Genomic DNA, 23,565 nt, shown 5'->3' with positions numbered 1-23,565 from the left:
CCCCTGTCACTACCATAGGTGAGGGTAGCCTCTCGCTGTCCCCTGTCACTACCATAGGTGAGGTATCCTCTCGCTGTCCCCTGTCACTGCCGTAGGTGAGGTAGCCTCTCGCTGTCCCCTGTCACTGCCATAGGTGAGGTAGCCTCTTGCTGTCCCCTGTCACTGCCGTAGGTGAGGTATCCTCTCGCTGTCCCCTGTCACTGCCATAGGTGAGGTAGCCTCTCGCTGTCCCCTGTCACTGCCATAGGTGAGGATAGCCATGCTTGTAGCCTGGCACTCGGGGGGCAGAGGCCAGAGCATCTACAGGAGTTTGAGGCCAGCCTAGTCTATATAGTGAGTTCAAGAACAGTCCAGACTACACGGAGAGACTGTCTCAAACAAAACAAAGCAAAATAATATCATCTTACCATCACTTCGTATATTAGAGAAATGTTTCTTGTTATTGATGATTGTTTCCATTTGGATGTGGAAAGGGAAGAATGTGGTAAGGAAACTAGGCATAGTTATAATATATATTCTAATAATTTATCACGGGGGCTGGAGAGATGGTTCAGTGGTTAAGGGCACTGACTGCTCTTCCAGAGGTCCTGAGTTTAATTCCCAGCAACCACATGGTGGCTCACAACCATCTATAATGTGATCTGATGCCCTCTTCTGGCCTGCAGGTGTACTGTATCTATAATAAATAAATTTTTTAAAAATCTTAAAAAAATAAAAAAATAATTTATCACATTTTCTGGGGCCATGTTTTAGGATATGAGTGCGAAGATCAGAAAATTGAAGACCATTATGACGATCCCGAAGAAAATCTCAGGTAATTTACATGCACAACTGCAAGCAAATATTTCTTGAGGAAATCTTAATGTGCTGTAAAAATTTTGTTCTTAACGATTTTTATTTATCTATTTGTTTGTTTATTTACTTTGAGATGGGTTTCTCTGTGCAGCCTTGGCTGCCCTAGAACTCACTCTGTAGAGAGGCTGGAACTCACAGAGATCCACTTGCCTCTGCCCCTAAAGTTCTGGGATTAAAGACGTATGCCACCACTGCCTGGCAAGATATATTTATCTTTATTTTATGTGCATGGGTGTTTTGTTGTGTGTGTGTGTCTGTGTACCATATGCATACTGTGCCCTGCATGCCAGAAGAGGCATCTGATCCTCTGGATTTACAGCTGGTTGTTATCCATCGTGTTGTTGCTGAGAACAACATGTCTCTTAATAGCTGAGCCTTATCTTCAGCCCCTGTGCCATTAAAAGTAACAACAAGCTAACAAAACAAATGAGCCCAACTACCACTTATCAAGTAGAAAATATCACCCCAAATATATTTTCAACAACAACAACAACAACAAAAAAGACTAAATAGTCTTTTGCTGTAACCAGTTCTGGGCCACTGCATTTACAAATGCTACTTTGGGGCTGGAGAGATGGTTCAGAGGTTAAGAGCACTAACTGCTCTTCCACAGGGCCTGAGTTCAATTCCCAGCAACCACAACCATTTATAATGAGATCTGGTGGCCTCTTCTGGCGTTCAGGTGTACATGCAGGCAGAACACTGTATATGTAATAAATCTTTAAAAACAAAAAACAAATGCCACCATCTCGATCCCAGGTCTGTGGGAACCATGTTCTGGACACATCAGTCCACTTATCGCGAGACCTTTCATGTGTAGGCACACATTCTGCTTGTTTGGGGTGGCAGGCTGTCCAGGGTGGCCTAATAGGCCAACAGTGGTAGAGCAACAGTCACTAATACACTTGTCACTCCTCACGGGAGTTACATTTACAGGCTTGATGATACTGACGGAGGTTGTCAGGATAGAGCAACCGTATCCATACACCAGTCTCCATATGAGCAGCAATGTGGGGGGAGGAATTTTCACGTGTCTTTCATCTTTTACCAGGCACATCATATCTCACCCTGAGTACACCCAGCATGAACTTGAGGAAGATGAACAGAAGCCACGTGACTCTAATTTTCTCACAAACATTGAGGGCTACATGGGAACTCACACTGTGACTGGACCTTCTGAGTGTGAGGTGTGTTTAAAATCCTATGGACTCTATCACCTAACTTACAATGGACATCACAGCTATGAGTACAAGGAGTGTGAAGAAATTAAAACTGTAAGAAAATGTTATGAGTGTAACCAGTGTGGCAAAACTTTGAGTTCTTTCAATTCTCTTCAAAGACATCAGAAAATTCATATTGAAGAAAGACCATACAAGTGTCAGTACTGTAGCAAGGCCTTCAGATGTCTCAATGCTCTTCAGTCACATGAAAGAATTCATACTGGAGAAAAACCTTACGAATGTAAAAACTGTGGTACATCTTTTAGCAGACTTACTCACCTGCGATTACATGAGAAAGTCCATACTGGAGAAAAACACTATGAATGTAAACAGTGTGATATAGTCTTCAAGTCTCAGAGTTCCTATCACAGACATAAGATAATGCACGGAGAATCGTTCTATAATTGTAAACAGTGTGGCAAGTCCTTTATTTATCCCTCTCTGCTTCAGATGCACGAAAGAACTCACACTGGTGAGAAACCTTACGAATGTAAACTGTGTGGTAAGACTTTTAGATATAATTCTTCCATACGATTACATGAAAGAACTCACACAGGAGAAAAACCCTATGAATGTAAACACTGTGGAAAAGCTTTCACACGCCAGAGTTATCTCCAGTTTCATGAGAGGAGCCACACTGGAGAGAAACCGTATGAATGTAAAGAGTGTGGCAAAGCCTTTAGACACCACTCTTACCTCCGGTTACATGAGAGAAGGCACACCGGGGAGAAGCCGTATCAGTGTGTGCAGTGTGGCAGGTCCTTCAGCCGGCAGAGTTCCTTTAAGAGACATCAGTCCGTCCACGCTGTGCCAAACCCCTATAAATGTCAACAGTATCTAATTCCGTTATCCCTGTTTCCTTCAAATGCATGAAAGAACTTACACCAGCACCAGACCTTATGAATATGAACAGTGTGATAAAATGCTTATCCCTAGTCACAGAAAACACATGTAAGGACTCAAAATAGTGATGAACCCAATGTAGAGCCTTTGGGAGTCACAGAGACTCTAGAACCCTGCTGCCTGGAAGCAGTTACCAAAGATGACGTCTCCTGCCCTTCAGCTCCCGTCAGAATGTGTGGAGATCATGTGTCTCAGGGGGAGGTAATGCAGGGAAAAGGCCAGACGGGGCACTGGGAGCCACAGTGATTGCACTCCAGAGCCCTGCAACCACGGAAGGACAGCACTTGGACCCCATTGGGCCATCTTGTCATTATAGAAACTTCCAGCAAGCGAGAAGTTGTTCCCCACAGTCACTAGAATGACTTCATTTCTAATGAAAACCCATGAACTCAAGACAGAGTTCTTGAGACACATGCTTAAGTCCACTCCTAGCCTGTGGAATGTGTTCTGTGCTGTTATTCTCAAGCTGAATAAATCTATACGTACTCTCAGTATACTACTGTGTGTCTTACTTTTTTTTTTTTTAATAACTTGGCCCCCATCCCCACCTCTGGTAACAGAAGGGTGTTTATAGTTAGTTTGAGAGCTTTTAAATTTATTTCTCATTTATTGTTGAGAATTTCATACCTGTATACAATGTGTTTTGATTAAATCGTGTCCCTACTCATCTTTAATGCCTCCCATTCCCCCGCTCCCCCTTCCTCCCCTCCCCTCTCTTCTTTCTAAGGCCTGGGACTCACTGTGTAGAGCAGGCTGGCTTTGAACTCAACAGGGATCCCTTGCTTTGGCTGAGGTTAAAGGTATGTACCACCAGAGTTCAGTTACTGCTGTGTTTGCTTATTCCTGGGCCACTGTACCCAACTCAAGATAACAAATACATCCCTCTCTATTCCTACACCTTGCTACCAGTATGGGCATTTCTGTTCATTTCGAAGGAGTTAATTCCACGTGGTCTAAGGAAATTGCAAAGACATTTCCTAGAGAAAATGCCAAATGAGACAATACTGATGTAGACTCAAGCTGCTACAGAGGTACCTCAGAGATTAAGTACACATCGGGATCCATGTGGTTGTGAGACTTGGGTGTTTTGATTCATAAGAAGGAATGGGTTTTGAATGTGTATGGATATGGATATTGTTGGTATGTTATAATGGTAGGAGAAGCGTAAAATTGGGTCAGACTGAATTAGTGTGGGTACATGACGCAGAAATTCTGGGCTTAGTACTGCAGATTATATATTAAAAAGATACAGTTTAGTGGGCTGGAGAGATGGCTCAGTGTGGTTCTGTGTTTCCCGCCAGGCCCAGTCACTGCCAGGCCAGAAGTGTGCGCTTCTTTGCTGGAAGATTCAAGCCCTGTTGGTCTCTGGGCGGAAAAGGATAAATCGCAGGGTCCCAAGTGAGCATGGGACAAAGTCCGTATCACAAGATCTCTGGTTCAGCTGCGGGTGTGGGAATAGGAGATTTTCTCCATAATGTTACTGCTATGTAGCGGGGCTGCCAGCACCAGGCCGGGTAGCAGTGGGGAGCTGAGGGCCCAGGAAACCCAGCAGGCAACAAGGAGGGCCCCACCTGACTGGAGTTGGGGGGCTGCTTTGGGAATAGCTGGCAGGTCACTCCCACAGATTGGCACTGCAGTGGGTGGAAGCGAACTGCAGAAGCTTGCTGTGGCAGGGTGAGCTCTAGCTGTGACCATGGCAGTGGATGGCACTCAAGTCCAGGGGTCCCCCATTCAATTCTTCAGGGAGAAGGCAAGTCTTCTTTTCCCCAGTGTTACAACTCTGAATAAACAGCCAGTCTGAGAGTCCTCCGGTGAAGTAGATGGTGCTCGCTGCTTTACTTATTGTCAAACAGGGACATATAAACCTTGGGCAGTGTGGAGGGGCCTTGGGACTTAGGATGCTGGCAGTGTGTCCTAACAGGTGACAAGCGCATATGACTGACCACCTGTAGCCACCTGAGGTCGTGTCGTGCTCCCAAGGCAGTCACAGAAACAGGAGAGGGCTTTGTCCCACACCTGTCATTCTGAGAATGAGGTTTTAAATCTCAAGGTTGAGATTTCCAGGGTTTGAACATGCTCCATTTCGGCAGTTCCGTGCCATCTTTCTGGAGGCATAGTCCATGAGCCCCACAGCTCAGGGGTAAAGTGTAAATACTAAATTGTAAAAGGCAAAGTGAGCATGCCTTTCATAATGGTCTCGCTCATGTCACACTGAGGTGGAGGCACATTCTCAGAGTGTTCCCAGAAACGAAGCAGGAAGCCCAGTAAGTTTTTGTCTGACCTACACCACTATTAAAGTTCCAGAGCAAACAAACTACTGTATACACCTTGATTTGTAATCAGAGACAATCTTATAATCCATATCCAGACACAAGCAATGACGTACTCAGGCTTGAGTGAGGCAGGAGGCCTTGGGTCCCCTGTTACGTTACAGAAGTTTTACTATTCACCTTTTAAAAATTAATGCATGTGTGTGTGTGTTTGTGCACACAAGTGAGCACACAGTGGGGTCTTAGCCAGCCAATGGGAGAGCAAGTGCTCACAGGTCCTGAGTCATCTCCCTAGCCCTAGTTAAATCTTTGTCAGAATCTTCCCCATAGGGCTCTTTAGGCCTTTACCTGGTAGCTGCTCTTTGTGGAAATTTACATAATCAGACCCATTAGGTCACACTGGATATTAACTGAATTTGGTGATGATGGATGGTTCCAAACAGTATGTGGCCCTTCCATTAAACCGAGTCATTTGGTTATTTTTCCAAGCACAGAGTTTGTAATTGGGATAATTACACTAGGGTGTTGGCACCAGCTCCATGTTTTCCGTAACCTGGAGGATGAGGGCTATGATGCCTGAAGAGGCTAAGTGAAAGCGATTAGAGCTGTGATAACTAGGAAAAACAGTAAATGAAAAACACGTGTCTCGCCGGGCGTGGTGGCGCACGCCTTTAATCCCAGCACTCGGGAGGCAGAGGCAGGCAGATCGCTGAGAGTTCGAGGCCAGCCTGGTCTACAAAGTGAGTCCAGGACGGCCAAGGCTACACAGAGAGACCCTGTCTCGAAAAAACAAAAACAAAAACAAAAACAAAAACAAAAAAAAAAAAAAGAAAAACACGTGTCTCATTATTGGGAGGTATAGGGTCCAACGGCTTTACTTGTGAGACCCTAGCAATGGTGAGTGTGGTGCCATGCTCCTTCCGCCCTTGAATCCTAGACCCTTTACTCCGTACATACTGCATATTATTGACACCATCAAAGACTTGCAAGATGTGGGTGTGGGTAACCACCATGCCTCCCTCTGAGGTGGATCTTGAATAATAGTTGACTGTTGTAAACTTGAATAATGTAAAGAAAGTGGTGTGCATGTGTGCCTGAGCTGGTTCTGAAGACATGAAGAAGTCGCCAATATGCCTGCGGTTCCTACTCTTGCTACATTGATTTTTTCCCCCCAAGCATTCTCTGATGGCCTCATTTGGGGGCGGGGTGGGGTGGGAGACCGCTCGGTGTTCTTTAGGATTGGTTGGTTGGGGAGGAGAAGGATGAAGCCTCTCAATGGCAGCAACGTGGACTTTTTCATTCCTCCTTTTAAATCCAAGTCTGCTTTATCCCGATATCTCTTAAAGATGGTATATAAAATTACAATCGATACTGAAAGAAAATATAATTATTTGTATGCTGATAAGTGATGCAGAATCATATGGGATCCATATGCATTGTGTCACTGTATTTTCCATTTTTAACTCAGAAATATTCTTCTTTTTAATCTCTAATTCTCTCTTTAAAGACTTCCCAAGTATCTTACCAAATTTGTTGACTTTTCAGCTTTCCCCGCCATTTCTATGTGTCTGTAGCTAGCTTCCCCCAAGTCTCTCTGCCATTCAGCTACTGACTTGGCCTCCTTGTGTTGGTCTGCCCAGTTCTGAGTGGTTGCAGGCTTTTCCCATGTGAACCGAATTGGGCTATGTCTTCCTATGGGCCACCTAGATCTCTCTAGTGTGCTTTCTGACCCTTCTCTGGAACCATGCTGTGCATGGGCTAAACCACAGCTGCCGGGCTGGACTGATGCTCTCCCTAGCAGCTGGCTTTCACAGGTGGCTCTTATTTTTTTATTTTTTATTTTTTAAACTCCTTTCCACTTGGGAGTTCCCAGGTCCTAAGCCTGGATTCTAAAAGCCCCATATTGGGCACCATTTGTAACCACGGGCTTTTCCACTTGTGCCCCAGTTCCTGAAATAATGACTCTAAGACTTTATTATTTGTGAATAAATGCATAGGCCGTAAGCGTTGACTTATTCCCTAGCGAGGTTATTACTTATTTTACCCATTTATTCTGTTCTGTGTGTACCACTATGGTTACCTCTCCTCAGTTTCATCTGTCCATCTTTCTTAGAGTCTGGGGCATATCTCCCTCTGACCATATCTTAAGAGTTCATCTCTCATTGCTGGATCTCCAACCTCCTATTTCCTGCCTCAGCTGACAAGCCATCAGCTATTTATTGACGGGTGATACTTTAATCATGTGACAGTACGTAAGATTCTCTCCACCACTAGGCCCTGGCTTGTAGATTATTCTGCACACTATACAGGAACCACTCAGAAGTAGACAGCTGCAACATTATGGTGTCTTTCTTGCACAACTCTGAAGGAGTGTCCTGAAGGGAAAACGTCACAGTGGGCAGAACTAAAGGCAGTGCATACCGTACATTGTCCTTAGGAAAATAGCCAGATGTGAAATTATGCGCGGACTCATCTGCAACTATTGGTTTAGAGTGTGTCGCTGTGGAGGTGGGCTTTGAGGTCAGCTGTGCTCCAGCTATACCTGGTGCGGCAGACACACAGTCTCCTTCTGCTGCCTGCAGGTCAAGATGTGCAATTTTGGGCTCCTCCCTCATCATAGCTGCCGGCACACTGCCAGGCTCCCCACCGTGGTGAGGAATGGGCTAAGTCACTGAGCCTGTAAGCCAGCCCAAGCCGAATGCTTTCCTTTAGAAGAAGTGCCACAGTCACACTGTCTCTTCACAGCAACAGGACCCTAACAAAGTCTGAGGTGGATAGTAGAGACTGGGGCACTGTGACAACGCTGACCATGCTTTTGTTTGGAGGAATGTGGATTTTGGGGCTTTTGCGTTAGGAAAGCAATGGAATATTTTTTTTAATTTTTAATTTTTATTTTATTAATTTATTTTTATTACATCTCAATCGTTAGCCCATCCCTTGTATCCTCCCATTCCTCCCTCCCTCCCATTTTCCCCTTACTCCCCTCCCCTATGACTGTGACTGAGGGGGACCTCCTCCCCCTGTATATGCTCATAGGGTATCAGGTCTCTTCTTGGTAGCCTGCTATCCTTCCTCTGAGTGCCACCAGCGGTGGAATGTTTTAAGCACTGCTTAATTGTCTATCCCAGTAGAAGCATGGGAGACAGTGGCGCTGAGGGTGATTTGAGCTGTGGGGGCCTGGCTCAAGAGGTTTCAGAAGAGAAAAAATTTAATATGCTGCTTAGAGGTCATTATTGTGGTATTTTGGTAAAGGATGTGCCTGCTTTTTGCTGTTGCCCAAAGAATCTGCGTAAGGCTAAGGTGAAGAGATTTAGACTAATTGCATCGGCAAGGAACTCTCAAAGCAGCCCAGCGTAAACTCTTCCCTGTGGCTCCCTCTTATGGTGAACATTTTGGTGAAATAGAGGAAGTTGCACTCTGAAAGTTGCTATCCAACCTCTTTCTTTTAAATGTATATTTTATTTATTATAACCTACTCACACTACATTCCAACTGCCATCCCTCCTTCCTCTGCCCTCTGATGGAGAGGTGGGAGTGGGGGGGTTTCCTTCCTGCCCCAACTGCCCGGCAACAGTCTATTAGGTCTGTCAGGATAGCCTGCATCCGTCGCCTCTGTGTGCCTGCTAGGCGCTCTTGCCTAGGGGCAGGGACCAAATTGTGGCCATCGGAGTGCCTGTGAGAGGTTCAGCAGCCTCCTGCGGTCCTCCTGCTCCTCCCTGCCCCTCCCCCTCCAAACCCCTCCCTACCCCTCCCTGCCCCGCCCCGCCCCTCCCTGTATATAGAGCTTCTTGATTCACTAGCAAGACCTTTCCACAATTATATTTAGCTTTTTAAAGGGGCATGGGTCTTTTGGAGTGCAGTCTTTTTATGAACATGACTAGGTAGACCAGAGTGGCCTTCAATTCATGGATACAAGACTGCCTTTGCCTCCCACATGCTAGGATTAATGGCATGTGCTACCATGCTTGGTAATATTCATTGTTAAAAATAATTTTATGACAACCAGTCGCAGATATGCATTAAGTGACTTTAAGAGTTATTGTATTGTCTCAATTCTCCAATGTGCCCTTTCCTCTATGTTATTCAGATTTGTTCTCCTCCCTTCCCCCCCCCCCGCCCCGTGTGTGTGTGTGTGTGTGTGTGTGTGTGTGTGTGTGTGTGTGTGTGTGTGTGTGTGTACTTTGTGGTAGAGGCTTTCCTCAAACACGTGGTGACCTTCCTGTCTCTGTGTCTGGAGTGCTGGCTTTAAATTGAAAAATGTTTTATGGTTCAGATTCTTTCTTTCTTTCTTTCTTTTTGGTTTTTCGAGACAGGGTTTCCCTGTGTAACCTTGGCTGTGCTGGACTCACTTTGTAGACCAGGCTGGCCTCAAACTCACAGCGATCCACCTGCCTCTGTCTCCCGAGTGCTGGGATTAAAGGCGTGCGCCACCACGCCCGGCTTGTGATGCTCTCATAAACCAATTTAGGAGGCAGTCCTCTGCCAGCTTCTGGCTGCAACACAGTATACTCAAGCTTGCTTCTAATTTGGCTAAAATATCTGGTAGTGCTCTTACTTTTTCCTGGTGGGATGAACACTTGATTTTCCATTAGATAATATAGCACAAGATGAACATGCAGAGCCATTTCTTTCTATCTCATTCTTGATTTATAAATGTTCCTGCATGACACTTTGAGCTAAACATGCCCCCAAATGTCTGCTGTTACTTTTTGACCATGTTCCAAAGTGAAACTGTTAACTAAGTATGTGCAGGGATAAGCAGATCTCTACATGAACTTACCCAGACTCCCTGAGTGAGCTCCCCATGCTTCCTATTTGAGAAAAGGCATTGCTTTGGGATGGACTCCGTGCTTTTCTTGCCTGTTTCAAGTAAGAAACCTGTCTCTGCTGCTCTGTCTTGGCTGATGAGATGGTAGCCTAGCCGACTCCATCTGCAGTTAACTAGGACTCACACAGCTGCGTCCACCTCTGAGGGATTTTTCTTAACTAAAGCTTTTGAAGGGGGAAGACCATTCCTGAATGTGGATCTTTTGAGCTGATAAGATCCACTTTTAATCTGGGCCACATCTTCTGGTGGCAGCCTACTATATAGAGGACACTGAAGGAAGAATCAATCTCTCTCTCTCACTCTCCGTCTCTCTGTCTTAGAGGCTACTTTTTTTTGACATCTTACTGAATACTGAAGTCCAGCCTAGACATCCAGCCGCTGACCTGAGCTCTGGACTGAACTCCTGGATTCTCCAACTTTTAGTTGGTAGAGAGCACGTGTTGGACTAGCTGGCCCCGTGTGCCATTCTAGTCAACCCCGCTCCTACACACAGAGACTCATTTTATCATCTGCTCATCTAGAGAGCCTTGACTGATATGGCTATGGTTTTTCACCTTAACACCCAGGAAGGATGCTGGCTAAATACAGTGTTCATAAAAGACATTCTTCTTTGAACCATTTCTCTCTAAGTATTCACGTTATCACGAAGACTATACTGTTCATTATTATTAATTTGTCAAGTGACTGAACTGACTTTCAGGAAGGAAACGCCTATAGCAATGGAGCCATCTTCCATCCTTCTGCTGAGAGAAAGATCTGTCACTGTGCTTGTGATCTGGTTCCTGCTTTTCCCTCAGGTTGCTGAAGTAGCGCTGCCTTCAGCTAAATGTACCTGAGCTTCCCTGACCTCAGCATGAAGACACAGAACAAAGGTTTTGTTTCCTAAAATCTCTACTTCACTGTTAATATTGTGGGCACCTGTAGGACAAGAAAAATCTCTCCACTCCACATAGTGTAATGCATTGTGGACTCCACCTTGTGTCCAGGAGGAAAGGGGCGTGTCTGTGTAAGGAGGTGGCCTCCAGAGCCCCGCCTTCAGGAAAACAAGTCTTCCATTCTGATCCCTCTTTTTTTTTTCTTCCTTTTTTCTTTAGCACGGTCAGACTAAGTTCACATTTCCAAGCTCGGGGAACTGGCTCCAGCCCTGTCCCTTGAGACATTTTCCTAATTGTCTATTCAGGTGAAAGAACTTAAAACTTGCTGTTATCCTAACCAGGGTGCCTCAGTCATAAAAATAGATATATTGTCTGCTAAGGCCTCACTAATCACAGACGGCCCACTTCTTTCTTCTCTTATCACACTGAACTCTGGACTGAAAGTCTACGAGGATGAATAAAAGGACCTTGTTTTCAGGACAGTTTGTCTAGAGAAATAATTAAGAGCCTTGAGGCTAGGTGTCCTGGATCAGGCCCAGCGTCCAACAAATACTCCCTCGCTTAATCCATAATATTAAAATTTGATTGGATGACTCCACGCCCCCCCCCGCCCCCCCCTGCCGCCCTTTTGCGGTTTTCGCCGGTTAAATTGCAGCTTCCACTCCAGAATGCCCTTCAGATCTGTAGCGGACAGTCTCCCTGTGCTCACAGATAATCGAGCTTGCACTTTCAAACTTCTGTTTTAGAAGCAAGTTTTCTCGGCTTCCTCCCGAAACTCAACACCTACGGAGCGCGGGAAGACAGAAGGGTCGGCTCTTGGAGGCCAGGCCCAAGTGCTAATGAAATGCACAGCTCTGCAGGTCTGGGAAAAGCCTGTGCGGGTGGGTGGGGGTGGGGTGGTGGAGCGGAGGTGGGTGAGTAGGGGCTAAAACCAGCGCCGGAGAAACACTGTGTCATGGTCCTTCAGCATATTCTAACCCTAAGGGAGGTGCCCTTGTCACTCAGGCTCCCGAACCAATCAGACCCTCCACACGGACAGACAGTCAGAAGAGGAGGTGGGCTCTTCCGGGCGCCTCGCTCCAGGCTTGGTTCTGCTGCTAGCAGTTCCGTCGCTCTGCAGGAAGCTGTGAGGGGCCCCGGGCGAGCTTGGAAGCCTAGATATGGTGAGCGGGGGTGGGCCAGTGTTTGGGCAGGGGTGGGCGGATGAGGCTCAAGAGCCCTTGTGGTGGCCCTCCCTGGGGCTGAGTGGCAAACAGTGATGAGCTGTGGCGTCCTGTGAGGTCCTTTGTGGTCCTTGCAACTCCCTGGCCCTAGTGGTGGTCTCTGAGTAAGTTCACTCTGTGGGTTGTACCTGTGCGGTGTGTTGAGAACAGGCGGCTGTGTGTAGAAACACCTTGCAATCAACATCACAGTACCTTTGGCGCATCAGAGGGCGGCAGGGTACCAAACTCAGACAGACCTAGTGTCTCTAGCATCTCTCGAATGTCCGCACGTTGTATTTAACATCTAGGAGTGAGATCAGTTTGCAGCTTGTTCCGTGGAGGTGGTAAATGGCATCTCACGTGTTGGGTAGCACTCCACTACTAAGCTGCGACGTAGAAGGTTTGGAATTGATGATGCAAAGGACTTACCAACGTGAGTCACACAAAGTGGAATTTAGCTAACGGAGGGCTGCCTCACAATGCTTAGTGTGCTAACCATGCCTGTTAGAGATTAGGTGCTAGAAAACATGCTCATTCTCTAGGATTGCCTGGACAGTTGGCCCCAAGTTATAGCAAAGGAGACAACTCTGATTTCTAACCCACCACTAGTCCAATCCCTATATTAAAGAGCAGGTGTCTAACAAGCTGCTCAATGGAGCATTACAGGGTCACAACCAACACTAAGGCCTGGTGTGCCATACATGTCCAGTTTTCTTCTTGAGCAAAGCATAGTTGTGCCAGGTGGGCAAGAAGACCCCAGGTGACAACTATTAGAAAAGGAAGACACTGTTGTGGTGAGGGCTGGCCTGGTCAAGCAATTCTAGTCCTTCGTGTGTGGAGATGCTTGGCCGATCCAGTAACAGCCTGGGACCTGGGCCTTGGGAACTTTCTCTGAGGCCCCGAGGTATAGAAAAAGAGAGAGCTCCGTCTCCAAACCATGAATATGCTTGGCAGAGGTGGTCATGGTCTGGTGCCAGGGCCTTTGGGAGAGGGATTGCTTCTGTTCCTGAGACCCCAGTCTTGCCAGCACCTTCAGCTATGGTTATCAGTCCCAGGGTCTCCATGGCCTAGGTCAGTAGTGTTCTTGAGATGCTCTGTGTTCCCCCGCAGTAGCATTGTTTGAGTAGCCTCCTTCTGAGTCTGTTCCTTTGTATTATTGTTTCTGCTGTCTTCATAGAAGTGCCCTGTGTCTGTCCGATTTTTTTTTTTTTGGCCTGGAAGTAGTATACAAGATAATTCTTATTCTTCCTTCCTTCCTTTTTTTTTTTTCAATTAAACTGATGAACTTTATTGGGGTTAAAACTATAACAAAGTTCATCCTAAAACATTTTGCAATAATTCTTCTTCTTGACCAGCTTGCTTGGCATGAGACCTGCCTTGTGAGGACCCCCAGCCCCACCCCCCGCCCCCTGCTTTTATCTTTTATTTCTTCTACTCTTCTAGTTTTCTCATTCCGCTCTGGGCCCTGTCACTGAGGAATGAAGTACAGGACACTCCTGTACTTAAGACATAATCCTGGGATGGTATTTTTTTGGGAAGTTTTTACTTATATATTCAATATTTATGTTAGACTACATTGTGTTATGAATCCCATCTATTCTATACACATGCCCGATTTCCCCTATATTGTCTGCTATAGAGCCCTGATTTCTCCCTCTCATTTGACACTCTGCTTCTGTGATATAGTAAAGACTCCGTGTTTTAAGGTCCGTTTGTATATGTGTCCTTTCCTCATTATTAATTTCTATGTGCTTTTATGTACTGATGTTGACTTTTTTTTTTTTTTTTTTTTTGAGGCAGGGTTTCTCTGTGTAGCCTTGACTGTCCTGGACTCACTTTGTAGACCAGGCTGGCCTCGAACTCACAGCGATCCACCTGCCTCTGCCTCCCTAGTGCTGGGATTAAAGGCGTGCGCCACCACGCCCGGCCATTAATTAATTTTCTTTCCATCCTGACCACAGTTTCCCCTCCCTCTTTTCCTGCCAGCCCTTCCCTCTCCCCTCTGGCACATTCGTTGCTCTTCCCTTGCTCCTCAGGAAAGGGGAGGCTGCCTCCCATGGACATCAACCAGCTGTGTCATATCAGTCACATCCTAATAGCAGCTTTTCTGGAATTCCCATCTTCCCACCCACTTCTCTATTCCTCCATCCCCTTCTCTGAGGAGAAGGGGAAGCCTCCCTCCCCGCCCCTGCCCCCTTACCAACTCTCCCGGATACATCAAATCTCATCAGGGCTAAGAGCCTCCTCTTCCACTGAGGCCAAACAAGGTGGCCCTGCTAGGGGGAAAGGGATCCCAAGGCAGGAAACAGATTCAAAGTCCCAGCTCCAATCGTTGGGGTACCCACATGAAAACCGAGCAGCCCATCAGCTTTGTCCTTTGTGTAATTTCCCCCTTTCTCCTCTATTTGTTTTTATATTTGACACAAACTGCTATATCCTTTCTTTGACTTTTAAAGTATTGTGTAGCCCGTTGTCAACAAACAAACGTTTCTAAATAAGGACAGTTTTCTTTATTTTACATAATATCCAGAAAAAGTCCTCCTGTGATAAGCCTGCTCAGGAAGTTATGGCAGTTCCTGCGCCAAAATGTTTCTCTCTGTGTCTTTGTCATAAATCCTCATTTCAGGGTGATCCCTGTCTGTATTTCAGCCATGTTAGGGCAGAGGAGCATCCGGGTTCCTGACCCTGGAAGACAGTTTGTCATGAATTGTATAGTCAAAGTCTTTTCCTGTCATACGAGTTCCATGATTCTGAGGCTGGACGTACATAGAAAGAGTAATGATTTAGTTATGGTCTGGCAGCCTTTAGACTTTCCCTGGGGTTGCCTTCTTTAATGATTTTTTTCTCAAGTTCTGTGTCTCATGCTTACTAAGCAGACTACTTAAGTTATAGGTTTTATGGAAGACTCAGATTTTGCTTTTTTGTTTTTTTGTTTTGCATAGCTGATTGTCCCAGGAAACTACCATTAGTTTTATTTTTATTAACACCTGCTTTTATAAGAATTTTTACATTATCCCAGCCCTAGCCTTCAGTGAGGGGCCTTTAACAGGAAGGAATTGAAATATATTTTTAAAAAAGATTTATTTATTATTTATACAGTGTTCTGTCTGCATGTTAGCTTGCACGCCAGAAGAGGGCACCAGATCTCAGTATAGGTTGTTGTGAGCCTCCATGTGGTTGCTGGGAATTGAACTCAGGACCTTTGGAAGAACAGACAGTGCTCTTAACCACTGAACCATCTCTCCAGCCTGGAATTGAAATATTAAACATGTGAGAAACACAAGCAAAAGTTACGTATCGTATTTTCACCAAGGGCAGTGAAGGTTCAGTCCAGATTGTCTGAGCACTGAAACTTTGTCACACAGTGCCTACAGGATGCTTGGTTTCACCACTTGAAAATGTAGATAAACTTGCTTTTGTAGAGCTTACAATACGAATCATACACTGTTTGTTTAAAAACTCAAATTTTTTTTTAATCTCAAGAGAAATAGATACTTCTAGTAGTCAGACTATTTTCCCAGTGTTAAAACATCAGAATGCTCCAAGCCAGTCTTTTCCAATTTCGCTGGAACATCTCTCCTCACCCGTCCCATCTTCTACTGTTAGCAATGGCGAGAACGTGTACACAACATACCCGCTGTGTTTCTCTTTTTTTTTTTCCTCAAAGATTTATTTATTTATTATATGTACAGCGGGCATGTACGCCTACACACCAGAAGAGGGCATCAGATCACATCATAGATGGCTGTGAGCCACCATGTGGTTGCTGGGAATTGAACTCAGGACCTCTGAAAGAGCAGGCAGTGCTCTTAACCTCTGAGCCACCTCTCCAGCCCCCAGACTCCATTCTTTTTGTTTCATGGCATATCTGTGTTTCCCAGTTGTTGCTATCGTTTGGGTGTTTGCTATTTAAGTGATTGATATGGTTAATATATTGGTTTTGGATTTTCAAAACTTTTTTTTTTCTTTTATGTTATGGTCTATGTGTCCTAGTTAGCGTCAGCTGTCAATATGACATAGCCTAGAGCCATCTCAGGGAGCATCCGCTGATGTCATATCCAGATAAGAACAGCTGTTTGCTCTGTCTTTAGACATGGTGTTAATTGGTGGTTGATGTGGGAAGGCACTTCCACCGAGGCTGGGTAAGAGTGCTAGTTGAGCAGGGGACAGTGACCAAGCGTGAGAGACGACCAGGACACGATGTTTCCCCTATGGGTTTTTGCCTTCAGTTCCTAGCTTGAATTTATATCCTAAGCTCCCCCACGGGTGGATTATGATCTGGCAGCGTCACCCAAAGAAACCCATTCGTTACCTGAGTCGCTTTGGGGTAGAGGATTCAGTCGGCAACGGAGAAGCGAAGGTAGAAGAAAAACCGTATCCCAGAAGAGATTTTGCTGCCGAGAAGAACCTGGGAATGTTGTCATGGGGAGGAAATGAGGGGCGGGGGGGGGGGGGGAATGGGGGGCGGGGAATGTTGTCATGGGGAGGAATGGGGGACGTGGGGAGAGGAAATGGGGGGCGAGGGGGGAGGAATGGGGGGCGGGGGTGGGGGAGAAGGAAATGGAGACAGCAGAAGGTTAGATGGCAGACACCGTTGAAGTCTGTACACAGAGCTTAACCTGCTGTTTTGGTGGGACCCGGAAGACGGGAGGGGTTGGAGTAATGCGGACAGTGGCGGTTGAGGTCAGAGGATTTCAGCGGGAAGCAGACTCCGTGAGAAATAAAGCTACGGGTCTTCTGTGTGTCATTTTAGATCCAACTCTTTCTTATTCTGCCTATGCCCCGTGCAATTGAGTAAGGTGGAATTAAAAAAATAATGGGCTGATTTCTTAGGTGACTCATGCTGGTCTGCCCCCATAATGATAAAAAAAAAAAACCGGGGCAGAAAGATATAAACATGTTTGTGGTTTGTAGAGAAAAACAGCACTAGGTGGTTTCAGGTGGCAGTCAAGTGCTAAGACAAAGGCAGGCGTTTCAAGGAAAGTGGCACCCTTCAGAGACGCCCCGTGCTCGGCATGGCATTGGAAGCTTGGGAAGGTGCCCTAATGGTTAAGACTCCATCCAGCTAAGCCTTCGGTTTACGAGGGGAACCGGCTGAGTGATTTCTTCTCCCGGGCAGCAGCTTCAGGCAGAACCTGCCACTGTGGTCTGAGTGCGGCAGGGCCCACCCCAATCTGGAAGCCAGACTTGACAAGATCCCCTTTGTGCTGCTCCGGAAACAAGAAAGATAACACATTTTACAGGTCATGAACTTTCCCCTGTGGTTTGAGGCTCACACTGTTGCAGAATCAGGGGTTCAGTGAGGAGACCCGAACAGTCCATCGTACAAAGCTGTGAGGATGAAGGTGGCTTTGCATCTTGAAACCACAAGTGCGGAGAGTCCTCACTGTTGAAGTTAGACATATTTTCATCTAGAGATGACCAGAAGAAGCCTAGAGTGACCTGGGCCAGAAATTCTAGATTGAGTAAAAATCCTCCCAGATAGAATTAAGATTTGAACACTTGCCTCTCGTTGGTGGCTTTCTTTGGAGTGCTTATGGCGTCTTTAGTATGCAGAGCCTTTCTGGAAGTTCCTTACTGGGGACAGGATTTGAGCGTCTCTCTCCTCACCCCATGTATGCTTTCCTGGGGCTGAAACTCATCAGTCAGCTTCCTTCTTGTGCTGCCAATGCCCTCAGCACCGTTATAGACTCTGTTGCTAAGTAGCGTAGGATACAGTAGAAGCCCCCGCTTGTCACTGCCAGCCCATTTGCTAGCCTGATCACTATCTTGTTGTGGTTATTTTCGGTTTTGTTTTAGAAGGCAAGTTTTCTCTGTGTAGCTTTGGCTGTCTTAAAACTACTTCTTGTGACTCGGTGGGCCTTGATCTGTCAGATTGTGCCTCCCAAGTGTTGAGATTAGAGGTGTGATCCAACATGTCTGGCTTTTTTATTTTTGCATTATTGGCTGATGGGCTTGGAATGTAGGGTTTTTTTTTTTTTTTTTTTTTTTAGGTGTCAAGCATTTGCTGTTGTGTTGAGTTTCAGCTACATCTTGAATTTTGAACTTTGGCAGGGGTATCATTCTGTCTCCCAAGGTGACACCTATTTATGACATCAATACAGTCTGAGCCTCCTACGTCATTGGATTGGAGGCGTATGACATTCTTCTAACCTTTTATATGTCTTGACTTTTTAGTGAATATGAAACTATTGCCTGCATGCATGGATGTTCACCAGTGTTGTGTGTCTGGTGCTCGGAATGGTCAGAAGATGGCCTCAAAACCGCTGAACTTGGAGGTATCGAGAGCTGTGTGCCCTCATATAAGCACTGGCAATTGACCAGCAAGCGCTCTTTATTCCTGAGCCATCACCTCTGGCCTGGCCTGGTTTTGTTTTTTTTTAAATGATCTACATATAGATTGCTTACATTTTCATCTGTCCATCTCCAGCTGTTTTAGTGATCTTATTAATCTTATAGTTTAAACTGTGACAATTCACATTTCTGGGAGATAAATGCAGAGCTGGAGGGGCTGCAGTGAGACCTTCAGAGTTTTGTCTGTCTTTTTGTTTGTTTGTTTGTTTATTTGGTTGGTTGATTGAGTTGGTTGTGTGTGTGTGTGTGTGTGTGTGTGTGTGTGTGTGTGTGTGTTGGGGGTGAGTGAGGACAGGGTCTTAACGTATACCTCAGGCTGTTCTGGAAGTCTTCCATAGACCGGGCTGGGCTCCAACTTAATGAGATTCATCTGCCTCCTGAGTGCTAGGGCTAAAGGCATGCACCAGTATACCGTGCCTGCCTATGTTTTTTGTTTGTTTGTTTGTAGTTTGTAATTGTTTATACAGTTTCTTTGATGTGTACTTAACTATGGTTGATCTGGGTTTTTTTTTGTTTTTCTTCTGTATATGTCTATATATCTGTTAATGGGCATTTCTCTTGCAGCAGTATTCAAAGGGCCCAGAAATGACAGGGATGAACCCCCTCCTTTTCAGCTTCTTTCTAAAATGGCTTGGTCATTACATTAGAACTTGCCTGTCATGGAATAACTATGAAAAGCATCAGAATTATATAACTTCATTGTCAAAGAAGTATTGATTTACAACGTTGTCAGTATTGTGCTTTCTGTTGTACACATCTATGGGATATTTTAGGATGTAATGACCTATGACGATGTGCACATAAACTTCACTCTGGAAGAGTGGGCTTTGCTGGATCCTTCCCAGAAGAGTCTCTACAAAGATGTGATGCTGGAGACCTACAGGAACCTCACGGCTATAGGTAAGACTGGAATTTTTTTTCCTACTTTTTAAAATATGGGGAAAAGTTTTATTTTTATTTTTATTTTATTTTTTGTTATTGATGCTCTTCTGTAATTTTGATCGGGAAGGAAGCAGAATGTGGTAAATAAATCAGGCACAGTTGTAAGGGTCATTGAGGATAGTGACTTAAATTTTGTGTAATTATCAATAATATTAATTTTATGGCAATATATTTTAGGTTTCAAAAGAGGAGACCACAATGTTGAAGAACATTGTCAAAATTCTAGAATACATGGAAGGTGAGTTTCATGTGCAAGCTGATGCAAACACTTAATGTGTCCTGGGAGTTTTAAGGAAAAGCAGCCATGCAATTAAGTGTGTAATTAAGTACACTGGTGGTCAGTAAACTCTCATAATACCATGAACCTCAATGTCAGGTAGCTGATCCATGTTGGCAAAGCATTCCTCTAAGAAACAAGACCAGAAAGCAATGTATTTTTAAAAATATATTTTATTAATTTATTCATATTACATCTCAATTGTTATCCCATCCCTTGCAGAAAGCAATGTCTTAACAGCTGTCACCTCAGCTACTTTGTTGAAGTGCCAGTCCATTTAGTTTGGTACCACTCAAGGATCAGAAAAGACATACACATAGCTTAGATGATGAGTAAATGCCCCAAACTGTCTAATAACAAATAGTCCATAGGTAAACTTTTGTTGCTCATATACTCATAGTGACTTATCAAAGTTTAGTGTGAGGGGCAGTTTAAGAGAGTCAAGAAGGTTTTTGAGAAAACTTACTCCTTTTTTTTCATTTCTATGATGGACAAAAAGTTAAAGGGTATGATTTCAGTATGGAAACTTTTCATTTGTTCTTTTTTTTGGTAATCTCTATCTATCTGTCTGTCTGTCTATCTATCTATCTATCTATCTATCTATCTATCTATCTATCTATCTCGCATTATATACAAGGCATTTGAGGAGCAATGTACCTGTCTCTCTCCCAGAGCAATGAGATGATTATGTGGTAGTCCCAACTTTGAGTAAACTTTGTGAATGTGATATAAAAAGTTTACAGTTGACTATATTTCCAACTTCATTGGGAATACGTTAAAAAACTCACATTTCAGAAAAGCCCTGTGATTAGGAGGAGTATGGAAATTCTTCTATTTGTCCTGGTTCACTTGGCAAGTGTAGTGTGAGTCACATTACAGGAACATGCGATGAGTGCAGTCACTGTGGTGAAGCCCTGAGTTCTACCAGTTCTCTTCAGAGATGTGAAAAACCCACATGGCAAAGGGATGTGAACTCTCTACTCAGTGCTCCAGCCTTCATGGATATCCTCAAACACACGAAAAAACTAATAATGAGGAGGAACTCTATGAATTAAACAGTGTGACAAACCTTAAGATCCGATTCCTTTCTACAATTAGACCAAATTGTAAAATTAAGTCATACAGATAAACAGATTCATCAGTGTAACCAGTGTGGTAAAATGTTTACACTCGCCCTTTATCTTTGCAGGCATGAAAGAACTCATACCAGAGAGAAACTCTGTGAATATGCTCAGTGTCGTAAAGCCTTTGCACATAACAGTCATCTTCAAAGGCATGAAGGAATTCATACTGCAGAGAAACCATACAAGTATAACGAATGTGGTAAAGCCTTTGCACAACAGAGTCATCTCCAGATACATAAGAGAACGCACACTGGGGAGAAACCCTTTGAATGTAATCAGTGTGGTAAAGCCTTTGCGTGCCACAGTATTCTCCAACAGCATAAAAGAACACATGCTGGAGAGAACCCCTATGCATGTGGTCAGTGTGGTAAAGCCTTTGCACATCACAGCACTCTTCAGAAGCATGAAAGAATCCATACCGGAGAGAAACCCTATGAATGCAATCAGTGTGGGAAAGCCTTTGCACAACAGAGTAATCTCCAAATTCATAAAAGAACACACACTGGAGAGAAACCTTATGAATGTAGTCAATGTGGTAAAGCCTTTGCACGTCATAGCAATCTCCAGCAACATAAAAAAACACATATTGGAGAGAAACCCTATGAATGTAATCAATGTGGTAAAGCCTTTTCACAACAGGGTAATCTCCAAATTCATAAAAGAACTCATACTGGAGAGAAACCGTATGAATGTTATCAGTGTGGTAAAACTTTTGCACTTCTCTGTTCTCTTCAAAGGCATGTAAGAATTCATACTGGAGAGAAACCCTATGAATGTGATCAGTGTGGTAAAGCCTTTGCATGTTACAGCAATCTGCAACAACATAAAAAAACACATACTGGAGAGAAACCCTATGAATGTAGTCATTGTGGTAAAGGCTTTATATGTCACAGTATTCTTCAAAGGCATGAAAAAATTCATACTGGACAGAAACCCTATGAATGTAATCAGTGTGGTAAAGCCTTTTCACAACAGAGTAGTCTCCAAATACATAAAAGAACACATACCGGAGAGAAACCCTATACATGTTATCAATGTGGTAAAACCTTTGCAGTTCCGTGTACCCTTCAAAGGCATGAAAGAATTCACACTGGAGAGAAACCTTATGAATGTGGTCAGTGTGGTAAAGCCTTTGCACGCCACAGTACTCTTCAAAGGCATGAAAGAATCCATACCGGAGAGAAACACTATGAGTGTAATCAGTGTGGGAAAACCTTTGCATGTAACAGCAATCTCCACCAACATAAAAGAACACACACTGGAGAGAAGCCCTATGAATGTAATCAGTGTTGTAAAGTCTTTTCACAACAGAGCAATCTCCAGATACATAAAAGAGCACACACTGGAAAGAAACTCTATGAATGTAGTGAATGTGGCAAAACTTTTGCATATCAGTGTACTCTTCAGAAGCATGAAAGAATTCACACTGGAGAGAAACCCTATGAATGCAATCAGTGTAATAAAGCCTTTTCACAACAGAGCAATCTCCAAATCCATAAAAGAGCACACACTGGAGAGAAACCGTATGAATGTAGTCAGTGTGATAAAGCCTTTACATGCACCAGTAATCTTCAAAGGCATGAGAGAATTCATTCTGGACAGAAACCATACGAATGTAGTCAATGTGGAAAAGCCTTTTCACAACAGTGTCATCTTCAGAGGCATGAGAGAATTCATTCTGGACAGAAACCCTATGAGTGTAATCAGTGTGGTAAAGCCTTCACATGTACCAACAATCTCCAACAACATGAAAAAACACATATGGGGGAGAAACCCCGTGAATGTAATCAATACGGTAAAACCTTTGGACTTCACAGTCATCTTCAAAGGCATGGAGGAGTTCATACTGGAGAGAAACCTTACGAACACAATTAATATGGTAAAGCCTTTTCATGTCACAGTAGTCTTTAAATTCATGAAAGAATTCATACTAAAGGGAATCTCTGACTATAAAGTATTTGGTGAGATGTGTAGTCAATGCACTTAAATTCCTGTTACACAAGATTATTTATTCTGGATTAAATAAATAATCTGACAAGTGTCAGCAGTCTGTTCAAGCCTTTTTATCATTTTTATTTTGTTTGTCCCCACAAACCCATGGACAAAAGCATTTCGGATTTAAATGATAAGGTCACCTATTTAGAGATCACACTTATCTTTGATTACGTGAAATAACTCATCCCAGTGTAAAACTTTATTATGCGTATTAGCGCCCTTTCTGACACTGTGATAAATCAGTGTCTAAGGCAACTTATCAAAGAGTTTAATTTGGTTTACGGATCCAGAGGGAAATGGGATCAGCATCCAAGAGGCATGGCAAGTGTCAGACATGGCAGCTGAAGCAGGAAGTTCAGAGCTCACATCTTCAGCTGGAAGCAGGAAGCAGACAGTGGTGACTGAAAGAGGTGTGAGGATTCAAATTCTCCAAGTTAACACCCCAGTGACATGTTTCCTGTGAACCAATTCATGAGGAAGAAAAGCCCTGTAGGCAAGCCCACAGGGACACAGGCAGGTCAGCAGGACCAAACTGCAATTTTTTTCCTCTTGTAATGCAGGAAAAGGAATTTTCAGCTGGCTTGTCTGAAAGGAGTGGTATTCTCCTGCCCTGCTGCCTGCAAAACACTCAGCTAAGAGCCCTGAGTGTGGCTGTGATTCCAGATGACATTGAGGTTGGCAGGGGTCCTGAGACTTAACCGGAAGTCACTCTAAGGCTGG

At 44.4% G+C, this 23,565-nt stretch overlaps 2 protein-coding genes across 7 annotated transcripts; both read left to right on the top strand.

The window, feature by feature from the left end:
• Positions 1 to 690: 690 nt before the first annotated feature.
• LOC311585105 (uncharacterized protein) lies at positions 691 to 3,478 on the top strand. Its single transcript, XM_084759907.1, has 2 exons — positions 691 to 814; positions 1,907 to 3,478. The coding sequence occupies exon 2, from the start codon at positions 2,004 to 2,006 to the stop codon at positions 2,946 to 2,948; it is 945 nt and encodes a 314-aa protein (XP_084616033.1). The 5' UTR covers positions 691 to 814; positions 1,907 to 2,003; the 3' UTR covers positions 2,949 to 3,478.
• Positions 3,479 to 11,988: 8,510 nt separating this feature from the next.
• On the top strand, positions 11,989 to 22,907 carry LOC311585455 (uncharacterized protein). Of its 6 annotated transcripts, XM_084760670.1 has the most exons (5): positions 12,029 to 12,114; positions 14,140 to 14,233; positions 19,281 to 19,407; positions 19,627 to 19,687; positions 20,916 to 22,907. In XM_084760670.1, the coding sequence occupies exons 2-5, from the start codon at positions 14,210 to 14,212 to the stop codon at positions 22,723 to 22,725; spliced, it is 2,022 nt and encodes a 673-aa protein (XP_084616796.1). In that variant the 5' UTR covers positions 12,029 to 12,114; positions 14,140 to 14,209; the 3' UTR covers positions 22,726 to 22,907. The 6 variants fall into 6 exon arrangements, with proteins under 6 accessions (XP_084616797.1, XP_084616796.1, XP_084616795.1 ...); XM_084760671.1 differs by lacking the exon at positions 14,140 to 14,233 and having other exon boundaries at positions 11,989 to 12,114; XM_084760669.1 differs by lacking the exons at positions 12,029 to 12,114; positions 14,140 to 14,233 and adding an exon at positions 16,118 to 16,513.
• Positions 22,908 to 23,565: the final 658 nt, after the last annotated feature.

This window comes from Acomys minous, assembly GCF_964271855.1.
Source record: "Acomys minous genome assembly, chromosome: 15".
Classification (NCBI taxonomy): domain Eukaryota; kingdom Metazoa; phylum Chordata; class Mammalia; order Rodentia; family Muridae; genus Acomys; species Acomys minous.
Note: the sequence above shows the minus strand (reverse complement) of the source record. Positions and strands in the feature narration are given on the sequence as shown.